At 44.4% G+C, this 16280-nt stretch overlaps 2 protein-coding genes across 2 annotated transcripts; both read left to right on the top strand.

Moving 5' to 3' along the window:
- Window positions 210-4633, top strand: LOC8062215 (cationic amino acid transporter 1). Its single transcript, XM_002464133.2, has 2 exons — window positions 210-808; window positions 3024-4633. The coding sequence occupies exons 1-2, from the start codon at window positions 400-402 to the stop codon at window positions 4400-4402; spliced, it is 1788 nt and encodes a 595-aa protein (XP_002464178.1). The 5' UTR covers window positions 210-399; the 3' UTR covers window positions 4403-4633.
- Window positions 5661-15995, top strand: LOC8062216 (U3 snoRNP-associated protein-like YAOH). The gene is made up of 7 exons (XM_002464134.2): window positions 5661-6239; window positions 8620-8956; window positions 10014-10238; window positions 11004-11223; window positions 11462-11637; window positions 15216-15281; window positions 15473-15995. Exons 1-7 carry the CDS (start codon window positions 5821-5823, stop codon window positions 15566-15568), a joined length of 1539 nt encoding a protein of 512 aa, XP_002464179.1. The 5' UTR covers window positions 5661-5820; the 3' UTR covers window positions 15569-15995.

The raw sequence follows: 16280 nt of genomic DNA on the forward strand, positions 1-16280 counted from the left end.
CCCCTCAATGAGAAGCCAAAACTGTTGTAGAGAAGCCACGACACGAAGAGCCTCTCAAAAAGAGCCATGCAAAAAACCGCCGTACCGAACTGTGAAGTTGCTACTAGTACACACTGCACGCGGGGGGGGGGGGATTTGGGCACCCTGCACAGCTGAAGTGTGCCTCTTGCCACCTCATTGCCAGCTTAAAACCCACAGCTAGCTTTCCCATTGGAGCGTTCCTCATTATCATAATTACCTCTCCTATTTAAACCCCGTCACGTATCAAATCCGTTTGACCACTCCTTTAATTCTCCATTTCATCTTCTCCCTTTCTCTTCTCCTATATATAAACACACAATACAACACGAACCAGGACAAGAAGCCGGCACACACACACACACACACACACAAACAGCCATGGCGGTCGGCGGCGAGGGGGTGCGGCAGCGGCAGCGCGGGTGCTCGTGCACCAAGGCGGACTTCTTCCCGGAGGAGTCGTTCTCGAGCTGGTCGGCGTACGGGCGCGCGCTGCGGAGCACGGTGTCCCGGCTGGCGGACCGCGTGACGTCGCGGTCCCTGGAGACGACGGAGCTGCACGAGGTGCGCGCCCGCAGCGGCGCCGACATGAAGCGCGACCTCACGTGGTGGGACCTCGCGTGGTTCGGCGTCGGCGCCGTCATCGGCGCCGGGATCTTCGTGCTCACGGGCCAGGAGGCCAGGGAGGACGTCGGCCCCGCCGTCGTCATCTCCTACGTCGTCTCCGGCGTCTCCGCCATGCTCTCCGTCTTCTGCTACACCGAGTTCGCCGTCGAGATCCCCGTCGCAGGTAATTAACGCGCGCGCCTATCATCATCATCATCTTGTCTTGCTTATAAATTACAAGTACAACGCGCACAAGACCAGCACAGCAAACCAGTTCTGCAAAGCAAAGCCCACGGCGATCGACATGATCCAACAATACTTGCTTGAGATCATTTTGTCTCATTTCCTTGAGATGAAATGGCTCTTTGACGTACTCCTCCTATGATTCTGGTTGATACGCCGAGAGATTCCTTTGCGTATCCATTTTCCTCGAAAAAAGTATTTTTTTTTTCCTAAAAGATTCTTTCTTAACACTATGAGATATGACTGACTGTGGGTTTAAATCTAACCCGTGTGTCTCCAGATGAGAGGGTTTAAGTGAAAAAAACCTCAGATATTGAATCTAGATTGTGTGGTCTTAATTGGTGGTTGCATAGGTTGCACACGAAGATAGATTGCATAGGATACGTTCCCCTTTTAAAAATATCTAAACAGGGAGCGGGTAAGATAAAACGATCCTGAGGAACCGATATGGAAGGTTTTCAAACGTTCGCTAGCCTGGCCGTGATTATTGTGATCATAAACTGTTTCTTTAAATTAATTAAAAACATAGAAATTCAAGGTAGGAACTAGGAAGGTATAGCTAGGTTGAACCTCATCTCTCCAATCAGCAAAATTTGTATGACTTCGTTTGTTCGCTTCCTAAACGGCCGGGGTTAAATCAAATTCTCTTGGAGCAATACAACAATGTCACTGCCAGTACAGTGTGGCAGCGTTTACTAGTTGTCTAAGGTACTGCCAACTTGTTCGTTTTCTATTGGGATTGGTCAATGGTCACCAGCAGCTGTAGCTTTCTTTAGTATAGTATCTTCGTGTTCCTATCCATCCAGCAGCATCAAGCTCTGGAGTACTGACTACTGAGACTCACCTCACATGGGCAGATTTGATTTTAGATCTCCCTCGCGAAAACTAACGACGTTTTACTTTCACAATTGCTGTATGACAGCCAACACCTGAAAATTTCCTTTGGCTTTTCTCCCCCCTTACATCTTCCTGAGAGGTACGTAGTAAACAAATTTTGGGTGTGTTTAAGGTCTCTAGCATCTGAACTGCCAGTTACAAAGTTACCGTCATTTTTCGTGTAATTGCTAGGAATGATTGGCGTAACTAAAACCGGGTGTTGGGTATACAGCCCCTTTTTTTTTCTCTGCTTGGAAAATTAGTTTTAGCTGTCGAAGTGTTATACACTTATACTAGTAATACTCTGAACATTCTCCTTCTGCTAAAGGACAGTTCGGACTTCACATCAGCAGGTCACAGTCTCATGAAACAGATCGACTTTGGTTGCTGATCGTCTGCCGAAAATTCTCTACCTTGACTAGACAATGTAATCGTTTGCCGAAATTCTCTACCTTGACTAGACAGTTAACGTATTTCGTTGACTTGGCGGCTGCATCGTTTCATCAGCAGTATTATTTTCTGCGTCAGTAGAATAAGTCTACCCGTCCGGCTGTTAATCCTTTCATTTCAACTGGGTGTGCCATTACCCGACTAAATTTTAAAAAACAAAGTTCACCAGTACATAAAATCCTTTTTTCTAGTGGCTCTAGTCAGGCCATTTCAGCAGGAGAAATTAAAAGTGCTACTACTTCAGTTTGTCCCATGGAAAATACCATATGCATGCATGCTTCGGCAGAACAAGTTTCTCCTTGTTGAGTCACAAACAAGTTCTTTTTAAACAAAAAAAAAACATGCTTTCTTTTGGAAAAGGTTTTTCAAACAAGTCAGAAAAAAAATCTTCCAGCACACCACTGTTGCAATCTTCAGCACCCCAAATTTCAAAGCCTGTTTGGAACGCAAGAATTTCATAGAAATAGCTAAGGAATTTCACAGGAATCAGTTCAATTTCACATGAAAAACACGGGAATAGGGAAATTTCCCCGTGCTCCAAACAGGCCTTGTGGATCTTGCATCGTTACATGAAAACTATGAAAAATATTTGATCAATATAGTATATTAATCGCCATCAAGAAATTAATCTTGGTTGCAAAATAAAATTTTACTCCAAGTAAAAACAGTAGAATAGTTTTAGCAAGTCTGTGAATTCTTTGTTTTCAGTCTGAAGAACCATGCAGTTACTATGAAAGCAGTAATTCGAACCGGCAATGATTATTGATTCCTCCGTCGGAGAAATGCAATGGAAATCGTGAAAAATGCTTTGCGTTGATGACGAATGTCAGGTGGATCGTTCGCCTACTTGCGCGTGGAGCTGGGCGACTTCATGGCGTTCGTGGCGGCGGGCAACATCCTGCTGGAGTACTGCATCGGCGGCGCGGCCGTGGCGCGCGCCTGGACGTCCTACTTCGCCACGCTGCTGAACCACCAGCCCAGCGACTTCCGCATCCACGCGTCGGGGCTGGACGCCAACTACTCGGAGCTGGACCCCATCGCCGTGGTCGTCATCGCGCTCGTCTGCATCTTCGCCTCGGCCAGCACCAAGGGCACCTCCCGCTTCAACTACGTCCTCTCCGTCGTCCACATCGCCGTCATCATCTTCATCATCGTGGCCGGGCTCACCAAGGCCGACGCCGCCAACATGCGGGACTTCATGCCCTTCGGCGTCCGCGGCATCTTCTCGGCGTCCGCCGTGCTCTTCTTCGCCTACATCGGCTTCGACGCCGTGAGCACCATGGCGGAGGAGACCAAGAACCCGGCGCGGGACATCCCCATCGGCCTCGTCGGCGCCATGACGCTCACCACCGCGCTCTACTGCGTGCTCGCCGTCACGCTCTGCCTGATGCAGCCCTACTCGTCCATCGACGCCGACGCGCCCTTCTCCGTGGCCTTCTCCGCCAGGGGCATGGACTGGGCCAAGTACATCGTCGCCTTCGGCGCGCTCAAGGGCATGACCACCGTGCTGCTCGTCAGCGCCGTCGGCCAGGCGCGGTACCTCACGCACATCGCCCGGACGCACATGATGCCGCCGTGGCTCGCGCAGGTGCACCCGCGCACGGGGACGCCCGTCAACGCCACCGTCGTCATGCTCGTCGCCACCGCCGTCATCGCCTTCTTCACCGACCTCGGCATCCTCTCCAACCTCCTCTCCATCTCCACGCTCTTCATCTTCAAGCTCGTCGCCGTCGCGCTGCTGGTCCGCCGCTACTACGTCGCCGGGGAGACCACGACCGCCAACCGGAACAAGCTGGCGGCGTGCATCGCCGCCATCCTCGCCACGTCGACGGCGACGGCGACGTGCTGGGGCGTCGACATCAACGGGTGGGTGCCGTACGCGGTGACGGTGACCGCGTGGTTCGTGTCCACGGTGTGCCTGTGGGCGTTCGTGCCGCAGGCCAGGGCGCCCAAGCTGTGGGGCGTGCCGCTGGTGCCGTGGCTGCCGTCGGCGTCCATCGCCATCAACGTCTTCCTCCTGGGCTCCATCGACTCCAAGTCGTTCATGCGCTTCGGGTACTGGACGGCCGCGCTGCTGGTTTACTACCTCTTCGTCGGCCTGCACGCGTCCTACGACACGGCCAAGGCGCTCGCCGCCGAGTCTGCCATCGCCAAGGTGGAGAACGGCGACGACAAGCCGGCACGAGGCGCCGTCCATAACGGCGTGTAATGAAGGGAGATGTAATCGTGAATATAAAGTGCTACACTATGGTTGTTAGTCGCTGACAGGCGAACATAAGTTTGTACAAATCTTCAGACTTATTCGTGTTGAGTTACTAGGTCCGTACAATGTATATTGGACAATGTATTTTTTTTTCGTCTCCTGGTGACCAGCCGCCGTTGTTGAGACGTAGAGTGTGCTCAAGGTGTGGTTAACCGTTAAGCCTAATGCATTCATTTTCAACAATAATAAGTTGCCTTTCTGTGTAGCTACGTGGAAGCTGCTTTTTGCAAGTGAAGTTGAGCTTCATTTGTACCGTATCCCACCTGACCTCCATCTTTTAGTCATGACTTATGAATTGGCTAACCTCTTTTGTAGTATGTTGATTCTTCTTTCATTTGTACAGCCCAGATAAGTTCATCATTCACACTTTGGTATACAACACAAAAAAGGGATTTGATCGACATATTTGAATATTCGCATTTAGCTGTTTTATATATGAATTTTTGTATCACCAATTCATCAAATTATTTGCCATTTGGCAATATGCCGAAAGATCTATCATCTGCAGGCTCTGAGCCCCCCCGCAAGTACACATGTACTCCCTCCGTCTAGTAATATAATATATCCTCAAACATAATACATTCCCGAGAACAAAAACCAATTTTACATTAAATACTTTTTGTTTATCGACTAATCACCATCAATCACGTTAGAGATAATGCTTGATCAGGAAATAAAATAAAAATACATACATCTTTACGTTTTTTCTTAATTTGTCTTAGAAACCCTAAGATGTACTATATTACAGAATAGAGGGAGTATATCTTTCATAATGCCAAACCGTTCATAGTTACTGGAGTAGCTGTGGAAGAATCTTATTAGGGTTTGGATTGCATCTAATTGTAAGCTGATCCCTCTATCGATGCTGCTTGCTTGCCTTTGGTTGATCAATCGGGATTATTTCACCCATCTGAATTATCTTGTTTGGTCAACTATTGTCGTGTGAATGAGAATTTTTGGATCATCATCTATCCTCATTCCTCAATTCCTCATTCGTTGCTATCCTAAACTTACGGTCGGCCGTCGAGTGTGCCCCCGTTTTCAGTCACAGTAAGAGGGCCCAACAAATGTAGAAAAATATAGGAGCAAATCGACCCAATTTACATTCCGGGAGAAGCTCGGCCCAGACTCTATTCAACCCCATCCGGCCCAAAATTCAGGTTAGCCGCCGCCGACCGGTTAAGCCCTCGTCCGCAACTCCACTCCTGTCTTAAACCCTCGCCTTTCCGCCGCCCGTCGCTTGACTCGCTTCCCCCAAACTCTCGTGCTCACCCCCCGGCGGCGGCGGCGGCGGCGAAACACCGCGTTGCCTTCCACCGAAATCCTAGCGCAAGCGTGAGCGCTCGCTTTCCCCACCAGACACCATGGCGCCGCGCCCCCGCAAGCGGGCCTCGCGCCCCAAGCCCCGCCCGGGCTCCCGACGTGGCGGCGGCGGAGGGGACGACGACCCCTTCTTCGAGTCCGAGCCCAAGCGCCGCCGCGGGGGCCGTGACGAGGACATCGAGAGCGAGGACAGCGACGACGACGGCGGCGTGGCTGCGGTTGGTGGCGGATTTGATGAGGATGGGGACGGGGGCGGCGAGGAGGAGGACGAGGAGACGGTGGGGGAGAAGAAGATGCGTATGGCGAAGGAGTGGCTGCAGAAGGTCACTGAGGTCGCTAAGAGGGGGCAGGAGGATGACGACGAGGACGAGGACGAGTCGGGAGGGAGACGGGTGGCGGAGATCCTGCAGAGGAAGCAGCTCGAGGAGAGCGGCAGGAAGCGGAGGGAGATTGCCGCGAGGTCAGAAACAAATTCCCCTCGAGTTATCTCCAGAATGGTAGTTTGTCAGTTGTACTACGTATCTGTTTATGTGGGAGTTTACTGTATTTACCCGCTCCACTACCATTGAGTAACTCATTTGGGGTTTGCATGTGACCCCAGTTCGTAATTTCACAAATGAAGGAACAGAACCTCTTTTGGTTTAGGGTAGTGATTGGAGTGGAGAGTGCTCTTTAGCTACTGGTTAATTCCCCTTGAAGCAAATTACATTACAACCCTGTCTTGGGGTTGGGAGAGGGGGCTGCAAATCAGTGCTTAGAATAGGAACACCATTTGTTGGCCCAGGGATTAATTAAGGGGGTGTTTAGTTCCCCATAGAATACAAAATGCAAAATGCCAACTACTTTGGAGTGATGAAATGCAAAATGCCAAAATTTTCAGGGTCATGTTTAGAGTTCCATCCAAAATGCAGAATTTATTGCCCTCATAAGAGCATCTTGAGGCTCTTTTTGGGGTTTTTTTGGCCTCTTGAGGCCAAAATCCGAAATGGAGAATGACTACCTTTTTGCCAAAAAATTTGCATGGTGTTTAGTTCCATTATGCAAAATAATGGACCGAAACCCAAGTTTTTTTTGGGGAAAAAGGGGAACTAAACACCCCCTGGCGGCTGTTCGAATTCGATTCCTCCAGCATTCCTTGCTCTGAGGCCCAGCAACTCGAACTTTCCTAAGCAGGGAGGAAAGATAGAATCAAGATCTTTCTTTATTATTGCATTCCTCTAGAACTCGATGAGAAAAGAATAGGTAGAACCCAGTTTCGCACGATTCCGATTCCCAGCCTCTCCTCTGCACTTAATGCTTGTATTTTGAAATTAATTATTTGAAGTGAAAAAAAATAAAACAAGTTGTATTAAAGTTTTCCTACTCCCACAGAAAGTTCTAACATTTTTTGAAGCATATTTTCATTTATATATTTTTCTAATGCAAAAAACAATTTTTTATGTGGACCGGAATCCAGTCTAACAGCCAAACAGTTTCACAAAGTGATTCTGATTCATCTTTTGAAACGTTTCTGGAGAGAATCTGGATCTGAAACGTTTCAAATCTGGAGCCCTACCAAACGAACATTAAGTGTCACTTCTGCATTTATTTATACAACTCCTATACATCAGGCGCCGAGATCTGTGATATTTCAGGTGATGGCACAGCAATGTCGAGTGGTGGCTGGTAGGGGTTAGGTTTTTGGGTTTTCACTTTTCAGGCTACTGGGTGATTTTGGCTTAGAAAGAAGCAGAAACTTGTGGGAGGCAGGTGGACTGGTGAGGCGGGGTGCCGCCAGCCAGCAGTGGGCGGTGGACTTTGAGAGTTACTAATGTGGCAGTGGGGATGCCGTGGCCACGTCGTGAGGAGAACAGAAGGGGGGGGGGGGGGTTAGCTGGAAAATGCTTCAGTTTCATGTTTGATATTAGAAAACTAGATGCTTGTAGTATAGCAGGTCCCTGCTGATTTTTTATAATAAGAGATAGCTTCAATACTTGAGGATTACTGAAATATACCAGGAAACCATAGAGTAATAACCTCAATTCCCACCTAGATGCTAAGGCCTTGTTTAGTTCACCCTGAAAACCAAAAAGTTTTCAAGATTCCCCGTCACATCGAATCTTGTGGCACATGCATGAAACATTAAATATAGACGAAAACAAAAACTAATTACACAGTTCAGCTGTAAATCACGAGATGAATCTTTTGATCCTAGTTAGTCTATGATTGGATAATATTTGTCACAAACAAACGAAAATGCTACAGTACCGAAAACTTTTCACTTTTCGGAACTAAACAAGGCCGGATGTGTTTGTTTTTAATGCTTGAAAGTGCCCTCAAACATAAGTTTTTTTGTCATATTATTTACAAAATGGGCAATTTAGTTAGCATGAATCTGTTTGCATGATGGGGACTAAGGTTCATCTCCACCCCTTTCTTTGGCGCTGTTGGTTGCATTGAGTCATATTTTAGTCCAGGTGGGATCTGTTTTGCTAGTGTACATAAATCTGTTGAAACTTGAAACATAGATGAAATGATACTACATTTTGACTGCTTGGATACCTTATGATATGATTAATATATTGAAGTGGAAGGTGCTGAAGTTGTCAGTATTGAATCAGTTATCTGAGATGGAATATGGTTATGGTCTCCACTGGCATAACAATGATGGCCTTATTAAAAGAATGCCATGTCATAACAATTGAATCCTTTATGCATTCTATAAGCTTTTACTAAACAGCCTTATTAAAAGAATAACATATCTATTTAAGTTTAGCATTGAAATTCAATGTGTACAGCTGACCATAGCAACTTTGTGTCTGGACTAGTGCAAATTACTAAACTTTGTGAAACTGTTGCAGGGTATTACCACCGGGCCCTCAGGATGGCTTTAAGTTTCTTGTGAAGCACCGGCAACCTGTTACTGCTGTTGCTTTATCCAAGGATAGTGATAAGGGATTTTCAGCATCAAAAGATGGAGTCATTATGCATTGGGATGTTGAAACTGGGAAATGTGAGAAGTATATATGGCCAAGTGAAAATGTGTTGGTTTCACATCATGCTAAACCACCAGTATCAGCTAAAAGAAGCAAGCAAGTGCTGGCTTTAGCTGCCAGTTCTGATGGTCGTTACTTGGCGAGTGGTGGCTTGGACCGTCATATCCATTTATGGGATGTTAGGTCACGGGAACACATACAGGTATGACACCTATTTTGGAGTTGTACTTTGCAAGTTTGAGATATATTTGGAAGGCAGTTTGGTTGGATCAAATCTACCCATATTCTCGATGCACTTTGAGCATCATTCATCAATGTTCATAAATGCCTTGCTAGATATAGTACATGCTGAACATTTCTTATGAAATTCAGTTGACTCTTGGCTATACACAATATTGTTTAGAAATTGAGTTACATCCAATTTTAATCATAAATTAAAAATGGTGAAACAAAACCAGATCCAATGCTTCCAGGCAGTGTTCAAAAAGGCGTGATTCCGCAGTCGCCTAGGCACGCTTATGCGCTAAGCAATGGGGTACCGCATAGCCTAGGGGGGTAGGCGGTACCTATGCGGCGCCCGTCGGCTGTGGTGGCTGGACATGCCATTCCTGGTGTTCCTACAAGCAAATCCGCCAAGGTAAGGATGCTGAGCGGTGGGGGAGGATGTGGGAACATCAGGGGCACCGGAGGAGGAGGTGGGAACAGCGGGGGTGGCGGGGGAGGAGGCATGGATGGTGGGCTGCTTACACGCAGAGACAGCAGGCGCGGCGGTGGAGACGGCAGTCGGGTGGAAGCTAGCGGCGGCGGAGATGGAAGGGAGGAGGCAGGCAGAAAGCAGAGTCTTTGAGTCAACTAGATAAGGTGGATGCGTGCACCTAGGAAGGCAAGGTGGGCTGGGCTTTTTTGGGGCTTTTTGTCTAACTTTCAGTCCACAATCCCCTGTTTTTTCTTTTATTTAAGGTAACATATGTATATGGGTAGAATGCCTAGAAACTTCCTCGACAACGCCCAGGCGTGCCTAGGCACACTTAGGCTCTAGGCGGTAGGTCACCGCCTGGCGCCTGGCGCCTTTTTGAACATTGCTTCCAGGTTAGAATATAATCAGTGTAAATATAAGAGAAATTTTGTAATATAAAAGAAACTGTAGGTATAGTTAAGCTGATATGCTTTCTGAGCCAATAGTTATGCTGAACTTCTTCTGGAGCCAGTCTACCTAGCTTGCTAACTCTGTTCAATAATTCAATTATTTGTTTTTGCAGGCATTTAGCGGCCATCGGGGACCAATATCATGTCTTTCTTTTGCACCGGACTCTTCAGAGCTATTCTCTGGTTCTTTTGACCGTTCAATAATGCAGTGGAATGCAGAGGATAGAACATACATGAACTGTTTATATGGGCATCAGAATGAAATCTTGACAATGGATGCACTTAGCAAAGACAGGATTCTAACTGTAGCACGGGACCGTACGATGCACCTTTGGAAGGTAATGTTGTAACTAAGTACATACGTGATTCGTGTTTGTCACCCAGCTGTCATAGAGTGCAGAAGATTTTCTTCCGGTGAACTGGATCGTGTTTGTCACCCAGCTGTCATAGAGTGCAGAAGATTTTCTTCCGGTGAACTGGATGAAATTATCTAATAAAGGATCACTAGCTTTATATGGAAAATCTGGTTTCCATACCACTATGGTACCCATTGCCGAAAGACCACTTAGCCCTCTAGTTCACAGCAGTAACACTGGTGCCATCCTGTATGACCTGCCTTCCATTTTCCTTCGGTTTTCAGAGACTACATGCTTTTAGTTAGACCAATCACTACTGGATGCTGGCATAAATGCTACAGTTTTGCTGAGGTTTTTATTATTTTTTATAAATTTTGATTATTCGCAAGTTTTGCTGAGGATTCACCTAAAGCAATGCCACATGCACTATTCTTGTGAAAGCAATGACAAAAATAGTTCATGAGAAGTAATGTAGATTCTCTACTATTAGCTACATGGCATTGCCTTCATACTGAGTAATTTGAAGCTGTGCTTTGTTTGTGTATGATGCAAACCTCTAGTTTTTTTTTTTTAAAAAAAGTTATTTAGGATCTAGGAAACCTCTAGGTTAACTACTATATGGCAGACTGTGGTTTGTAGGAGCATCCTTCAGTTAGTTATTTATCATTTAATAAGGGGATGTGATGGGTTCATGTTGTAGATACTGTAGTTTACTCTGTCAATTGAAGTCTCTTTGTTCTTGGACAGATTCCAGAAGAGTCGCAGTTAGTGTTCCGTGCTCCTGCTGCCGCATCTTTAGAGAGTTGCTGCTTTATTGATGACAAGGAATTTTTGTCTGGATCTGATGATGGAAGCATTGAGCTTTGGAGCATAATGAGGAAAAAGCCTATTCTCATAATAAAAAATGCTCATGCAGTATCATGTACTAACCTTAATTCAGTTGACAATGATGATGAGTCACCTAAAGGTAAGATGGCATCCCCTTTATGTTTGGAACGTGGGAAAAATCCCGGTTGCTGCGTTTTTCCTGTGAATTGAACTGATTCCTGTGAAATTCCTGTGTTCACTAGTCTGTTTTCTTTTCATCATCTTTTCAATTATTGTTAAGACGGCTTTCAGTTTAGTAGCACTTTGCATCATGGTACTATACTTGTACCTTATATTTGTGGAATCCTTAATGCTTTATATATCATGTTTCAATGCAGAAAATGGAATACATAAACCTGAAAATGTGCCATCCGCAGCCCAGTCATGGGTTGGTACTGTTGCTGCAAGAAGAGGTTCTGACCTTGCTGCATCAGGAGCAGGAAATGGTTTAGTTCGTCTCTGGGCTGTCAAACCTGATTCCAAGGGAGTCGAGCCATTATTCGATTTGAAACTGGTATGCTACTCTTGTTACTCGATTCATTTTGCTGAATGTAGTCCTGAATATTATATCCATCATAGATTAAGTGATCAATGCATTTTCATCTTGCTATCTATTGTTGAGACTTGACATGTACATGTGCTCAATTAAAGGACATTAATGGGATTTCTTAAATCAGTCTAGGTCCTTTGGTAGTTTCTAAGTCGATCATATTCGCTCCAGTTACAAATAAGTGATGTTCTGGACAATTAGACACAGACATGATCTCCAGAACACAATTTTTTGACCACTAATGTTTGCTACAGTATGTTTGTAACACATGGCATACATATACTATCATGTAAACTAATTTTCAACAGGAATCTTGTATCATTTCAATATCCTAACTAATACAAAAAAACATAATTTCTAATAAAAGTTTGAAACGGTTGACTTAAGATAACCCCAAAACATCATTTATTTGTGAATGGAGGGAGTAGAAGTAAGTAGTTGTTGCTTTGGAATGACCAGGGATTTATTTGTGAATGGAAGGAGTAGAAGGTAAGTAGTTGCTGCTTTGGAATGTCCAGGGGCATATATGTTCTCTGCTGACTGTGCAGATAAACTATTTCAAGGTGTTCATTAATTGGAAGTCTTTAGAGTGTAATTCTGAATCAGACATTCTTCAAATGTACAATGTATTGTCAACTCTATCTCCTTAAGAAATCTAATTTGTATCTATTGATTCTTTTAATACTTTGGGTACCTTAGCAAACTTTAGCCTGTATAGCTATTTGTCGGAGTCCATATTATGGTTCATTTGGGTTGGCTACAATCTGTAAATAAGGGAGTGGAAAATATAGAGTTTTAGATGGTTACTCCACCTGGCCTATTATACAAGCTAAACCAGTCTTTTGTGTTAAGCATGTATGCAGATTTGGTGCCACTTTCTCATTTTTCCCCTTATTTATTTTACTATCCATAGCATCGCCTACTGATCTCATAAATTTCAGAAACACTCAATAGATGGCGTTCGCATCATTTTCTTTTATGGATTCTTCAAGTTTAACCTTGTGTGCTTGATCAAATACACCAAACCACCAGATTGAAATCCTGACCATTGTGTCGCTGCCACCACTGTACTTAATCAGGCTTTCGATCTTAGTTTTTTTGTTTCTTGTTTCTTGTTTTTTTTTTTCGCCTGAGCTCCGTGTTTTTGGCTTTGCGTTTGAATCTGTGGCTGTTGTTGTGATTCTAATTCGTGGGGGTTAAAGAAGCAATTGTCTTTGAGAGAACTGGATGGCTTCTAGCTCATGACATCTCAGTTCCGTTGCGGGCGTAGAGAAAATCAAAATTCTCTCTGCTATGTCCCATCCTTCACATCGTGTCCTATTGTGAGATGGCAGATGAGTTCTTGAACAAATCTTTGTCTTTCCGATTTCTTTTTTCAATGAGCAGAGCCGTGGTTTCGTTTCCAGGGCGTGCCATTGACAATCCCAGACAAGCTTCTCATCTGAAACAGACAAGGCCTAGACTCTTTGGAGCCGCTTGTCAATTTATCTATCTGCCTCTTCGATCTGCTTTGAGGTGGACCCATGTGGCTCCACATATTCTTCGATCTGCATGCCTACTGCTCTGTTTCTGACTTCTCTGTGTGCTCAAAGGCTCAAAGCTGAGTGTTGATTTGCATACATGGCCTTCATAATCCCAGATTAACTCGCTTAGCTGTTCTTCTGATTCATGGGAGGCCAAGATCGATGTTCCCTGGCCATGTTTTCAGATCGGACGACTAATCGCGATTAATCGTGATTAGTCGTCCTTATCGTAACTGCGTGCTTGATAAGTTTCGTCGATTCGATCAGGTCGATCAGAAACCTTATCGTCCGATTAGATGCGATTAGTCACGATTAGTCGTCCGATAAGTGTAGCAGGACGATAAGTTGGGCCAGTACAAGAATATTGTATTTAGGCCTGTAGGAAGAATTAGGCCCACCTTAAGCCAGCCAATTAGGGTAAGAAAAGAACAAGAGTGAGTGAGTGAGTGTCCAGGAGGCAGGAGCTCATGTTTGTGGCCAAATCAGGCATCAGCAAGCTGGAATTACATGTAAGTGGCCAAATCACCATGATAATGATTCATTATGCCATGAATTCATATATTTACATCATATATATATATATAGTATATACATGGTCGATCAGGTTATCTAGGCATAAGGACGACTAAATGTCCGATCAGCCCGATCAGACCGACTAATCGACCCTGATCGACGACTAATCGCGATTAGTCGTCTGATCGGTGGTCAAACAACTAGATTCGATAATACGATCTGAAAACATGGTTCCCTGGGAGTTTCGCTGATAGCACCTTCTTCATTGGGGAGGTGCTTTATTAGTAACTCACCACACAAACACTGCTTTGTTCATATGTTTTTGGCGGGTGATTGTTGTATTCCTCTGTATCTGCAATTTTTTCAGTCGAACAAATTTTTCTTTGCTGTTCACTGTAATGCCCACAAGCGCTTTAAACTGAAGATCAAGGGACCATGCAGCTGATGATGTTACTAATTGATGATGGCAATGAAACGATGAACTAAAAAACTTGCAAAAAGAAACACCTAGCAAATGGATAGATTGTACTCTATCAAGCTTTGGAGTCCCCTTAGATAGGTTTCACTAAGTACATTTTTTATTCATCCTTCAGTTCTGTTCACTAGCACTTTTGTCAGTCCTTACTTTCTGGGAATAGATATGCTGGAATAGATATGCTTGCCCACTGCAGTGATATAGTCCACAGTGACTATCATATTTTATAAGTCAGAGCACAACTGAAAATAATCATTTGTAGCTCGCTAAACACTTAATAAAAAAATTGAACTTTTTTCAGTCTGTACAACCCAGCTGCTTTAGAAATCAGCCCCTACCTAGTGAAAGAAATTCATAAGCGCTTTCCGCTATCACCTCTGTAGTCTTCTTTCTCCCTTGCTTTTCCATGACAATGTTGGGTATGTCTTCTCTCTCTCCTGCTTTTCCATAACAATGTGAGTATTTGAGATACTATTCTCCAACATGGTATCTTTTCCATCTCGTATTAAGCTTAGGCTCGGGTAAATCTGCAAGCTGTCAGATGTGTTTTCCAACATATACTGGCTTTGTTGTCATAATCTTTCATCCTGTGTATTCCTGGAAGTTCATGGAATCACTCATTTAGTAGAAGATTAAAAAAAATGCACTGTCAGAGCCATGAAATCATTTCAGGTCAAATTGCGGGTCACAATGTAATTTCTGAGCCATGCGCTGATATATGAACCCTTGCCTGTGGTTTCGGGCTGGATACCAATTTGTTTTTGTTTGATTTGTGATAAGTTTTCCCAAGGAGAGGTCAGACATTTCGTCTGGAATTTGCTCAAGACAGATACTGCACCTGCTGCATGTTCTGCTGATTAGCTGTCCCAAACCCATACCATGCAGGATCTACTGTCATAGTTTTCTGCAATTGTTAATTAAAATGCATTCCTTTGCTCAATTTAATTTTTCATTCTAGCAGTGTAAAAGAATGTTGAACATTGTACTTTTCCTTGCTGTGTCACTGATATATGTTTTTTTTCTCACTCCAGGATGGATTTGTTAATTCTCTGGCCATAGCAAAATCTGGACGTTTTATTGTTGCTGGTGTTGGCCAGGTCAGTATGTCATGCTCCCTTTGTTACTACTGCTCAGATACTTTGTAGACGAGATCCTTTATATTCTACTAAGCTCTACAAGCTGAACCATGTGGAAGGACACAATTTCTTTTCATCCTTTTGCACCACAACACTCTGATCTTTGTGAATGTTGGAATCTCAAGCTCAGTACTAAATTTCTGTTCCATCAGGAGCCTCGCCTGGGAAGATGGGGACGAGTTCGATCGGCCCAAAATGGAGTTGCAATTCACCCAATCCGACTAAAAGATGAGAAAGAGGATTTGTAGAGTAGATGATTGATGTCTTGCCCCTTAGATGTTGTAGAAGGTCACACAAGCATTACAGTGGAACGTCCATCCATCCATCCTGCACTTTTGCACCCACGACACAGAAGAAAATTCGTTTCGAGAAGCTAAATGGATACCTGCAAGCAATGCGAATTTGGAGGGTGCTACAGATGATTTTTGAGGTCCGGAGGTGTGTTTACATGTGGCAAGAGAATTCGAGGCAATTTTGTAACTTCAACTGCCTTCCGAAGCGACAAAAGAATTAATTTATGAAACAAGAGGATCCATGTATTTTTTGTTCCCCGATGTTCTAGTTGACTGCATTCTTTTTTTTCTTCTTTCTATTAGCTAGTTGCCGCCATACGCTTGTTGTAGGGGATTTCTCCTTGATTTGATTGAATGCAGTGCACACAAAGAGTTTCATCTAGCTGCATGGCGTTTATAAGCAACAAAATGTTGCGGTTTTATTAGTCTGGTGGATCTAAGATGGGCTGTGATTATGTCTGCATCAAAGAGAGTAAGGATTAGGCCCATAAAAGTCAATAGGGCTCGGTCTTTTGTGTTATCCCTGAGGCCCGTATAGACCTATTTTGTATATATATAGGTTTAGAGGGTGTTTAGTTTCTCTTCCATTTAAAAAAAAATAGATTAAATACATTGCAAAATTTTTGGCAAAAAATAGTTATTTTTCATTTTGGATTTTGGTCTGAAG

Source organism: Sorghum bicolor, chromosome 1, assembly GCF_000003195.3.
Source record: "Sorghum bicolor cultivar BTx623 chromosome 1, Sorghum_bicolor_NCBIv3, whole genome shotgun sequence".
Taxonomy (NCBI): Eukaryota; Viridiplantae; Streptophyta; class Magnoliopsida; order Poales; family Poaceae; genus Sorghum; species Sorghum bicolor.